Genomic DNA, 11,960 nt, shown 5'->3' with positions numbered 1-11,960 from the left:
TGTCCCGCCCGGGGCCCCGCCCACCTCTGCGACCCCGGAGCTCGGCCCGTGGGCCCCGCAGAGACGGAGCTCGGAGAGCTCGGAGCCACACACGGGCTGGGATGGGAGACACCGAACAGCCCGTGCCAGCCTCTGCCGGGGGAGGGACACTGTCCACCATCCCAGGGTGCTCCAAGCCCCGTCAAGTGGCCTCGGACACTTCCAAGGATGGGAGAACCACAGCTTCTCTGGGCACCCTGTGCCAAGCCTCGCCACCGCCTCACAGGGAAGAATTCCTTCCCAATATCCAATCGAAATCTCACCTCTTATCTAACACCATTCCCTCTTGTCCTATTAGTAATAGGACATCTTCCCCTCTTTTTTATAAGCCCCAACTTATAAGAGAGAGCACTGGTGACATGAGGACTGCCATGCCATAGGAACACCATGGCAGAGCATCCCCATTTCTTGATGGTACATAATGGTTTATTCAGAGATGACTCCAAACACGAGCATTTTTTCCAGTCCTGATGGAGCAGAACACCTGAGGGCCTTGCTTAAGGCAGCAGAAGCACACCTGGGCTGGGATTTCCAGAGGTGCTCAAAGGACAGAGGTGTTGGTGACTCCAGCCTACAGTGGCATCATCTGGACATCTCGGCTCAAACATCTTCCAAGTGTCACTGCCAGCTTTGGGCAGCAAACGTGGCTGTTGTGGAGGAGAAGGAAGGATTGTGTGGGGGTGAAGCCACAACAGCTCAAACCATAGATTCCAGCCAACAAATCTGGACATGAACTACTCTCACACAGGTACTCAGTCATTTGCAATTCCCATATCTACCCCAATCATCTCCCAGCTAATGAGCCCTTTGTTTTCCTTGCTGCATGCACAGCCATGGCTATGCTGAATATATTAAAGCCCGCAGCACGACTACAAATAGGGCAGCTATTTCTGGAGCTGGTAAATGAATAAAAAACAACTGCAAACAGAGCATCAGTGTTTCACCAGGTCTAATATCTCTCCTCACTGCATGCCACAACAGGAGCTATCATGCTGGAGCAATGTCTCATTGTTACAGTGAATTGGCACAAAACAGGAACAAACACAAAATGTTAAAGGATTAAGTTCAACCTTGGTAAAAAAAAAATGTATGAAAGATGCAGTTTTGAATAAAACTGCTCTGATTACTGTGTCACTTAGTAAAACAAATATATGTTTAATGGGAATTGAAGAAATTCTTGTTTCCTTGTTAAATTTACCCAAGAAAGAAAACACTTTCATGGCCAATATAATGGATTTTCCTTCACCAAGCAGTAGTTAAAAAAGCATACACTGGTAAGGAAATATAAACTCTTTACATTCACCTTCATAATTAAAATACAAGTAAAGGTATTAATCTCTGATATAGGCCCTGTTAATCAGAATATTGAAGGGAAAGCAGGAATGTTGAATCAGACATGGCAAGTGATGACCCCTAACAGACTTCATCCTCAGCAAAGGGGTTTATTACTGTTGTTATAATGTGTGAAACTCTTTTTGGTGAGAAGAATGTGTAAGTCTTTCCAGTTTAGTGATGTGGCCCCTGGTTTTATCCATGCAGGCCTCGTAGGAGGACTGGGGCCATAATTCCACAGAATATTATTCAGACCCTGAAGAGGGAGAAGAAATCCCATTTCATAGGAGTTCTGGAGCTTCTCAGCATGTTAATGTACTTCCAGAAATGGGATATGGATCAAAGAAGTTTGATTTAATTTATACATTTCTTCCTTCAGCCCTCAGCTTCCTGAACAATCCTGCAGACATTAATGCCTCTGTTGCCTGGTCTTACTGATGTCACTGGCAAAACTCCTTATTTAAGGAGGGGCATTTCAGATCCAACCCTCCTCTCCCCTGGATCAATCAAAGGTTTAAGGCACCAGTGAGCTGTCCTAACATGACCTGGAATCAACAATGAACTTCTCAAATGCCAGATTCCACAGTGTAGCACCATTGACAATGAGCACTCCTGGATCTTGTGAAACCATGGCAGATGAGGGAAATCTCCCTTAAGGAATCCTGTAATGCTGGTAAAGGAAGGGTATTTTTGTTAACAGAACTGTGTTAATGCTCAGGCTCCTGCTGGCCAGGGCAGTGTCTGAGCTTCTGCCCTTGCACCCCCAGCTGCTTCTGCTTCTCCTGCAGCTGGTGGGTCCCAGGAGCTGCTGTAGCTCTGCTCACTTGAGCCCAGCTTCTCTTGGTGTGAGATCTTTGCCTTTGTCCCTTAGAGAAGTAGCTAAGACAAGATCAAACATAAATCACAGACTGGTGATCACAGACTGGATCTCATGCAGTCCCACCCCTGCCATGGGCAGGGACACTCTCCATTGTCCCAGGTTGCTCCAAGCCCTGTCCAACTTGGTCATGAACACAGCCAGGGATAGGGCAGCCACAGGTCCTCCATGTCCTGTATGTGAAGGACACTGTCATCAGCCACCTTAGGCAGGGGAGGAGTTACTTGAGAGGGCTCTGGGCACAAATCCACAGAAGGTGTCTCCAAGCTCGGCTTTTACAGCGTTACCTCCACTCCTCCATCACAGCCCTATCTCAGCACAGAGGCAGCACAACAGACACATCCTTGGGCCTCAAGTGCTGCTCTTCCCAGCCCAGAGCCATGCCCAAACTCCCTTTCATTACCTTGTTAATCCATCAGGGGCTGTTTTCCCAGCAGCAGATGCTTCCTCAGCCTTCCATGAGGATCCACCAGAACCAAAATTGACTTTTTCAAGACAGCAAACCAGGCCAGTCTCCAGTCCCAGAGAAGAGCAGCTCCAAGGTGCAGGTGGCACAGGCTGCTCAGGCCACCTGTGATCCTGGCTATGAAAAAAGACAGGAACCACAACGCTCATTTTTCTACTCTTCCTCAGTTTGGCAGTAGTTTTACCACAAAAATAACCAGGTCCAGACTGATGAAGCACAGGACCAGAGGCTGAGCTCCATCCATCCTTTTTTTGACCCTGTTTACAATAATGCAAGTGAAACCCTCTCCTAACTTTCATACATGGAAATTGCTGCCAGCTCTGTGACCCTTTAATGGTCCTGATCCAAATAAACTTTAGTTTAGTTTATTAGTTTAGTTACTATCCAGTTACTTTTTTCCATAGTAACTAAATGGAAGTTGTTGTTCTTCAGCTTCATTCTTCCCCTTGCCAGTTTTAAAAAATACATCTTTAACTTTGTATGCTGGTGTAAAGGTGGCACAAGCTACATGGTACATGGCATAAGCAAGGCCCTGCCCAGATGGATCCAACAAGCTCCTTGACTCCAAACCCAGTCTAAGAGCCTTTCATTCAAATTCCCAAGTATATTTCATTGAGGCTGCTCTCAATCCCTGAAAAAAGAAACCTAAACCAACCCCCAACCAACCAGCACATAGCAGGAGCTCAGTCATTTCACTGCAAGTTTATGATCTCAACACAACAGAAAAGGCCATGATATTTTGTTTTGCAATAGGTTATTTATTACAGCTTGTTTTAAGTAAAACACTCAACACTCTCTGTCTCAAGCTCCTCTGACACAAAGCTACTGGTAGGACAGCTGTCCTTAAGGAACTGTCCAAAAGAATGCAGGACACTGCAGATCTTTCACTGTTCAGAGAAGTAGCACTGCCACCTAATTGGGAAAACCAAAATCCATAAGCAGGTCACCACCTCCAAGGAAATATTTCTCAGGGTTACAAACAGCAGAGAGAGATGACTGAGGTCACATTTTTCTTCTGCCTTGCTTCACTGTTCAGTTATTACCCAGGCTTCAGTTTGCTGGAGGTCATTTCTTTGGGAGGCAGCATTCAATTATTGCAGATCAGGCATTATGTAAACTGCTGTGTATCAGGAGCTGCTCCAAAGGCCAAGCAGAATTCCAGACCCTATTCCCTGTTTTGATGGAATGACTTAAACCAGACCTAGTGTAAAGGGAGCCACAGCTCATGAATAGCAACAACCAACACTGAGTCGAGGGGGCAGCAGGGACACCCAAAGCACTGATGCTTACAGGGCTACAGACCCCAACAGGCATTTCTGACCTTCAGAGTCATGGCACCACCTACATTAGACACAGTCCAAAAAGTAATGCCCAGGTCTGAAAATGCACAGAGAAAACCCTGAACATGTAGGTTACCGTGGCTATTTGAGTCCCCCACACATCCACCCTTTGCTGGGCTCTGAAAGCCACAAATGTCAAGTCAACAACATTTTTTACCAAAATCTCCACAGCTGCACTTTCTGGAGCACCCCCCAGCCCTGCTTTATTTTTTTTTTTTTCCTGAAGAAAATCTCCACCAAAATAACCCACTGAGCATTTTGGAGTAACCATGTGGGGTTTTTTCTTGTGCTTAATGGCATCAATAAAAAAATGCTAAAGGAAAACAGCAGATCAAATTTGCTATAGAGCTTTGATAGTATGAGATCTCCCATGGACAGCCTCAATTGCCTTCCTTAGCCATGAAAATTCCATCTGGAACAAAAAGAAAGTGGAAGGAAAACGCTGCAACACAAGAGCCAATTGTGAGTACGCTGCACATGCCCTTGGGCCAAATCCTTGTTCAGAGAAAGCAACAGACAAACAGAAACAGTCCTAGGAAGGTTCTGTTTCTTGAAGAAAAATTCAATCAATCATGAGAAAACTTAAAATCTTCAGAAGAAAAACACGTAAGACAAAACCAGTTACTGGTGACACTTTAATTTCTTATGGTCAGACTTTTCTGAAGTAAAATCAACAGAGTAAGACAGAACTAGAGGACAGGCAGTCATATTTACAGCCATTCAAAACTAAGAGTGTAAAAGCAGAGCTCAGTGATGAAAGAAGCATAGAAGCATACAAAGAATAGTCTTTTTTGGTTATCATTTGAAATTTATTATATTAGCTATTAAAAGAATCTGTTGCATTTTTTACTGCCGAATTTCAACTCACTAGCTCCCCCTCAAAATGACTTGTGATACAAAAAGCGCCATTTTTTTCTGTTTGTAGACAACAAAACCACCTGCTTTCATTTTCCCAAACCTTACTGAAGAGTCACAGCACAGTTAACACTAATGCTCTATTCTTTACCATTAAATAGAAAATAAAACAGGGAAAATAAAACAGGCAAAGGGAAAAAACCAGACTGAGTCAGTGTAATCATTCAGTTGGATTCTGGATGACAATCAGGAAATAGTCTTTATCTGGAGAGAAAAAGAAAAAAGAAAATTATTCTTTTATTGCTGGTATTTGTTCACAGAAACAGTAAATCCCAACTTTTTTCACATCTCTCTGGTGTGCTGTGGAAACTCCAGAGCCCTGACATTCATTCTCAATGAGCAAAATAGGCTCCAAATGTCAGATCATTTATTTTATGGGTTTTACTGCAAAAAACTCTCAGCTTTAGAAACTGCATGTTCCCAGGGCAGCTGAATTTAACCCATAGTTAGTTTCTGCCAGGAAACTACAGTAACTGGTACAAGGTAACCACTGCCCTTCTCTCACACGCACACTGGGGCCACAGCAGATTTTTCTGGAGCAATGCTTATTCCTCTTCCCATCCTTCCTGTGGAAATCCGAGGCTGCCTCAGCATGAACCAGAGCCTGTGTTAAAATCTGCCCTGACCCAAGCCTGCCTAGGGGAAGTGCCATCCTGTGCTTGGCCTCTCCACCAGCCCCATCCCAGCAGGGAGCACACAGGGACAAGGCTGAATTCCTGCCACATGAGGGACCTGCACTCATCTCGCTGCTTCCCAGTCTGGAATCAAACAAAATGCTGAGGATGTTTCCTGAAAAGAAGGTTGCTGCTGTTGCTGTATAATACCATGACTCATGATTACATCTACAGTGTGCTATAATACTTTTCCCAGAACTGGAAGGTCAGGACTGTCTTGTTTTATCACTCAGTCCACAGTTCTGAATGGAAATTGCTCCCAGAAATTTATTCTTCCCAAACCTACGGTTTTATACTGAAAAACAAAACATGAGAGGGTGCAGCACTCTCTCAAGCATTATCTAATACCTTCTACTTTGATCTACACAAAATGAGGGAAGGGAATTGCCACATTCAAACATGACAAAGGAAACTTAGGTCTGATAAGTGATGAATGATAAAGCTTTCAACTCTCCAGAAAGCAGAAGAGCTTCTTGGAAAGAAGGGATTATCCAATATGAACACAAGCAGCAGGCAGACTCCTTCCAGGCTGACAGTGTCAGTCTCAAGAGAAAACAATCCTGCTGGATTCCCAGATTCCTGCTTTTGCCCTGCTCTCTCCTACCTGGAGCAACCATGATTTCGTTTTTCTTGGAGCGGATCCGCAGGAATGTGAGGTCGTTCTGGGGATCGATGTCCCGCACGGTGCTCCTGGCCTTCATGATGAAGCTGTGCATGAGGCCGGCGTACTGAATGGTGGTGGTGTTGTCTATGGTGCTCTTGATGGGAATACCTGCAGGAGATGGACAGCAAGGCTCAGTGACAAACATCCAGAACCACCCCCACTCTGGGCATCACCAGGCCCAATCTCAGTTGTCACTGCACCAGGGGTTAGGAGTGTTCTCTTTGAAGGCAAGAGGAAAACATGAAGAAAAACAAGATATGAAAAAGCTGAGATGTGGGACCACAGGTGTAGGTGAGAACTGTTTGCCTCTAGTAGCATCAGTGCTTTACTCTTGCATTTTGAGAATTAGAAATAGAAATAAAAATCATTATCTGTAGAGGAGAGAGGAAATATCAGTGTTGCAGGTTATTCTCCTGACTGGGGACATCTTTTTTACTATAGAAAGTCTCCCCAACACCAGTTAAATAATACTGAGCTAGGCCAGGCTGGGATCAGTGATTATGGAGGACATCAGCTGCTGCATCACACAGCTCCAAGGCTGAAGCTCCAACATTCAGCCCTAAGAGGTGGTGCAGTCTGGGGAGGTCCTTGGTTCAGTGATAACCAGCCTGGAGGGCAGACACACTCTTCAGCCAGAGCTTTCCCTCCCTTACACTTCAGCCACCCATTAGATGTGTTTTCCCACCAAAAGCAAATGAAACCCCAGCTCCTGGGTCAGAACACAACAGCCAAGTAGCAAATTTTGCAGGGCAAAACCAGGTGTGTGTTCCAGTAACTGCAGCTACAGCACAGAGAGCACAACCCACTCAACCATCACAGAAAAGCAGTGAGCAGGAGCCAAGCTGCATGATCTGATCCTCAGTTTATTCACATGTAGCTACTGTCATCTTTTCTAAGGATTATTTCTAGGAAATATTCAATTTTTGGACTGCTCACAGTGTATTCAGAATGCTCTGAAGAAGTTGCTCTGTTGAACTCTTCAGAGACTCCAAAAAGTGACAACTTGCTGATGAATTCCACGAGATTACAAGCACCAGACAGTGCTAAAGAACTGGAGTCTGCCAGGCCAGCAGTGCTCTGGACAGGCCCAGCAGCAAGTTTTACATCTTGTAAGAGCCTCAGGGCTACTGATTAAAGTTTTGATAAGTCTCAGTTTCAAACACTGCAATAACTCAAAATATTTCGGAGCTTATGCAAATTATCTAAATTTATTTCCTAAAATAAAAAAGTGAGCTTGCAGAAATTGGAAACCAAATTTTCTCTTGTAGCCTGACTACTGTCTGTCTCCTTGGGCTGCAGGAAAACCTTTCCCAAAGCTGGACTCTAAGCTAAGTGCAAGTGGTATAAGCAGCAGCCCTCAAAGTGGGTGGTTGGAGTAAGTGATAAGTCGGAAAAGTGAGGCTGACACAGCACCTTCCGCATTCACCACGATGATTCCCTGCACTCCCTTCTGGCTCTGGATTCGCTTCAGTGTTTCCTCCACCTCAGCCTGCAAGACAAAGCACAAATCAATACAGGGTTACAGCTGCTCTTTGCCTCCCACAAAAGCTTTGGGATAATGTGGCTGAAAACAAAGCTGCACAGGGATGATTAAACAGCCACTGTCTACACTGGTTTATACAGCCAAGTGTCTGTACTTTGGTGCCACCTTTTCTGCATGACCTTTCCAGTTATTTTCCACCTGCCTTTCTTCTTTACTCATTTGTGATTATCATCCTGGAACTCCCCTCTCTCCTCCTCCTCAAGCCTCCTGCTGAAGGCTTGCAGCTGGAAGCTGCAATCAGACTGCTACAATTTAGGTGTCAAACAAAAATCATCTTTGAAAATGGACATGGATTTTATGAAAAAAGTAGGAAAAAGATACATTGTGGGTGCAAGATGACCTTCCCTTTTATTAAATGAATGCCAAAAGCAATTACAAATAAGAGAAGTAAGGGGGAAAACAATGAATGAACACTCTTTGTTTCTAATTCTGATTTGTGCTGGGATGTCTGTGAGGCTGTAACCACTGCCAATAATTCACAACTTAAAAAAGAAAAAATGCAAACGCAGGCCAAGGCAAGAGTCCTTTATCTGCTCTATGAAAACCATCAAAGGAGGTTTCAGTACCTTCTGCACAACTTTCCTGCTACAAGACACTCATTAAAATGTAACTATGGCATCTGCAGTAGGGTGGGAAAATCTTGCACCTAAGCTGATTTCCAAAGCTGGCACTTTTCATTCCCATTAAAGGAAACAGAAACAAGCAACGTCTTTCAGATTCTGCATGGCAGAGTCCCCCAGAAATGGTTTAGGGAGACAGGAATCACTCAAACCATGACAGGTGAGACCTACAAGGGGCATTTGGCCAAGGCTGTGTTCCCCGGGCACCCTGAACAACCCTCTCCACTTCCTCCCACAGCAAATGGACACAAAGTTGTCACATGCCCTGTTCCCTGGGAAGAAACCTTGTCCAACAACAAACACAACCCAGCACAGCACAACACAAAAAAACCAACACCAACCCCAGCACCACCAGCACTTTCCTCAGGATGCTCTTGGTAACACAACCTGTAGCTCATAAGAGATGGGATCCCCCCGAGCTGGTCTTGCGATCCAGCACAGAAAAATTCAAGTATTTTCAACAAAATTCTCGATTATTTCTGAATGCCGGACTATTCTCAAATGGAAGACAAGGGAGATTAAACAAAGGACATACTAAAGGGTGTACAAATGCTGAGAAAAGACAAGGGCAAAATGTTAAATCTATTAAGATCTCATTTTCTGCTTTCTTACTAGCACGATTTAAGTCCTGATTAAATACTTTCCCCTCACAGGACCTTAATAAACCTTAATAAACCTTTTCAGATGCAAAGCAGCATCCATAAAGAAGGATGCCAGTTTTTAATTTCCTCTAGCACCTTCAGCTGATCTAACTCTCAGGTGGGTGATCTGCTCTGACAGTTCACTGCTGCTGATGTGCGAAGGTCCTGCTCCTCCTATTCCCATTTTGGAGCTTGTCTAGCACCTCCACAAGTCAGTGCAGCTCACCAGACCAACAAAAACAGCACTGAGAAAAAAATTACATGTTTAACTCATGAAACACACACAGACACACAACATTTTAATGAAGGGCTGAATGACTACAAGAGATATCACATGGAGAAGGAGATGCACTCTAGAAAAGGAAAATGAACACTCCCTCAACACCATTTTGCTGCTACATACCCTTTGCTATATGTACAACAGCAGCCTTTATCTTCCTGTTTTCATCTGGAATACCTGAACTCCTAGGTTTGCCTAAAAACCACATCTTATTATATAATTTCAATTTTCCCTCTGCAACTTCAGTTAGCAATTATTTTTTTACAAATTTTGACATACTTTTTGATCCCCAGTTTCATCAACATGCAATAGCCGGCAACACATCTGAGCAGGGAGAAACCTCCAATACAATCACAACAGAACGGATACAGCCCCGGCTATTAGACATCCAAACCCAGTCTCTTTTTCCTGACTGCTTCCAGCTTCAGGGATGTGCCCCGGCAGCCGCAGGAAATGCAGGTTTCGCTGTGAGCGTTTCCCCGGCACAGGGCTGGGCTGGATCGGGGGAAGGTTCGGCCTCTCCCCGCAGTGACTCAGGGCCGGCCAGAGCCAGTGAAGCCCCTCGGAAGCAGCGCCGGGACCCGCAGCTCTCCCGGCCCGGAGCTCCGGGCCCGCCCCACACAAACAGGACCCCGCCCGGGGGCTTGACACAGAACCCGACACACAACCCAACACGAACCGAACCGGGCCTGGAGCATTCAGCCCCCGCGGCGGAGTCTCGCCTTTACCCGGGCCCCGCCCGCGGGCCAGCGCCTGTGCCTGAGGGGAGCCGGGACCGGGACCGCCCCGCTCGGCGCCGGCCGCAGGGCCGTGGAGGCACAGAGACCCCCGAGGACGGCACAGGGGCCCCGCCCGGCCTCCGGACCGGCCTCACCCACCATGATCGAGCCGCCTCCTCCGCCCCGTCTCGGCCCCGGCGCTGCCCCGGAAGCGTTTGGAGCGTGGGGCGGGACCGCTCCGGAGACACCGCCCCGAGCCCTCAAATCCCTCGGAACCCGCACGAATCTTCCCCAAGCGGGACGCTGATCCCGCTGTAGGGACGTCAGCGTGAAGGCCCTGCCTTCCAGCACCTGAAAGGGACTTACCGGAAAGGTGGGACGAGTCTGTTTGCAAGAACCTGGACTGACAGGACAAGGGGGGATTGGTTCACATTGAAAGAGAGGAGGTTTAGAGATTAGGAAGGAATCCTTCCCTGTGAGGGTGGGGAGGTCCTGGCACAGGTTGCCCAGGGAAGTTGAGGCTGCTCCATCCCTCGAAGCGTCCAAGGCCTGGTTGGACGGAGCCTGGAGCAACCTGGGCTACTGGAAGGTGTCCCTGCCCATGGCAGGGGGTGGAACGATATGAACTTTAAAGGTCCCTTCCCACCCAAACCATTCTGTAATTCCATGATAATGGGTGTGGGGAGTTCTTTTTCCCCGCAAATGGCCGCGTCCCCTCAGCTGCTGCCGGAGCCCCCCGGGACAGGGGCAGAGGCACTCCAAGGCATGGTGCACCCCAAAGCCCTGAGGACTCCCTGCCACAGCACTGGGGATCCGCGTCCTGAGGGCAAAGGTGTGTGCTACCCCTGCCAGTGAGAAAGGAAGAGCTCTCGGCTCCCCTTGAGGGAAGGATGCCAGAGGTGGGGGTTGACCCACCGTCTGATGGGAAAACAAAATGACACACTAAAGAACTACATCCTGCATAACCCCTGCTCTGTTCTACACACAATAGCAGCAGTTGGGACTTTCCCCCGGACCTCAGGCTCTGCTAGAAGTGAGAGTCCCAAAGTGGTTTGGGTGGGAAGGGACCTTTAAAGCCCATCTCATTCCACCCCCTGCCATAGGCAGGGACACCTTGCACTAGCCCAGGCTGCTCCAAGCCCCGTCCAACCTGGCCTTAGACACTTTGAGGGATGGAGCAGCCTCAACTTCTCTGGGCATCCTGTGCCAGGGCCTCACAACCCTTACAGGGAAGATTTTCTTCCCAACATCCAATCTAAACCTACTCCCTATTAGTTTGAATGCTCCTTCTTTTGGGACCATGACCCCAGAATCAGCAAACAGACACTGGGCTCCCACTGAGCTCCCACAGCAGTCACAGAGAGCTGGTATTGGGTGAAATGTAAAACACGTCCTCACAAAGTATTTTTAGATAATTTTTCCCCCTCTCTGAAAGCTGGGATTTGACACAGCAGGTAAGCTCACTGGCCTCTTCAATCTACCAAGACTCTCCTTAGAGAAAGCAAGATTTCTGTTATGCTGAGAATGGACATGGGATCAGGCATTGCCAGAGATCAGGAAAAAAATCCTTCTTTAGGGTCCAAAAGACATGGCTATTTCCTCTTCTAGTGGCTATTTACAACTCTGCAACCTAAAATTCTAATCTCTCTTACCAGTCCAGCAGCAAGTTTTACAGCTTGGCTATAAGAAGTCATTTTGCCATGGATTGATTTAACTTCTAGTCTGTGTGATGGTAAGATTTGGGCAATAATAAGGATGTGGTGGATGATTTGGGCAATAATATGCAATACGCAGCTGCCATCAGACACCTAAACCAAACACATTTGTTTAAACAACCATGAACAATGAAC

General features: G+C 46.7%; 1 protein-coding gene across 1 annotated transcript; it reads right to left on the bottom strand.

Moving 5' to 3' along the window:
• Window positions 1–4,675: 4,675 nt before the first annotated feature.
• Window positions 4,676–10,358, bottom strand: DYNLRB1 (dynein light chain roadblock-type 1). The gene is made up of 4 exons (XM_005533287.3): window positions 10,270–10,358; window positions 7,721–7,796; window positions 6,248–6,415; window positions 4,676–5,173 (listed from the first exon to the last, which is right to left on the bottom strand). The coding sequence occupies exons 1-4, from the start codon at window positions 10,270–10,272 to the stop codon at window positions 5,130–5,132; spliced, it is 291 nt and encodes a 96-aa protein (XP_005533344.1). The 5' UTR covers window positions 10,273–10,358; the 3' UTR covers window positions 4,676–5,129.
• Between the last annotated feature and the right edge of the window lie 1,602 nt (window positions 10,359–11,960).

The sequence above is a fragment of the Pseudopodoces humilis genome, chromosome 19 (genome assembly GCF_049639895.1).
Source record: "Pseudopodoces humilis isolate 2021_Gansu_Grassland_sample_001 chromosome 19, ASM4963989v1, whole genome shotgun sequence".
In the NCBI taxonomy this organism is placed as follows: domain Eukaryota; kingdom Metazoa; phylum Chordata; class Aves; order Passeriformes; family Paridae; genus Pseudopodoces; species Pseudopodoces humilis.
This window is presented reverse-complemented; position numbering and strand designations above follow the sequence as displayed.

Coding starts and splice junctions, on each gene's coding strand:
- DYNLRB1 (XM_005533287.3), bottom strand. Junction 6,416..7,720: donor CATCGTGGTGAATGCGGAAG/GTGCTGTGTCAG, acceptor CATCTCCTGCAG/GTATTCCCATCAAGAGCACC. Junction 5,174..6,247: donor CGAAATCATGGTTGCTCCAG/GTAGGAGAGAGC, acceptor TTTTCTCTCCAG/ATAAAGACTATTTCCTGATT.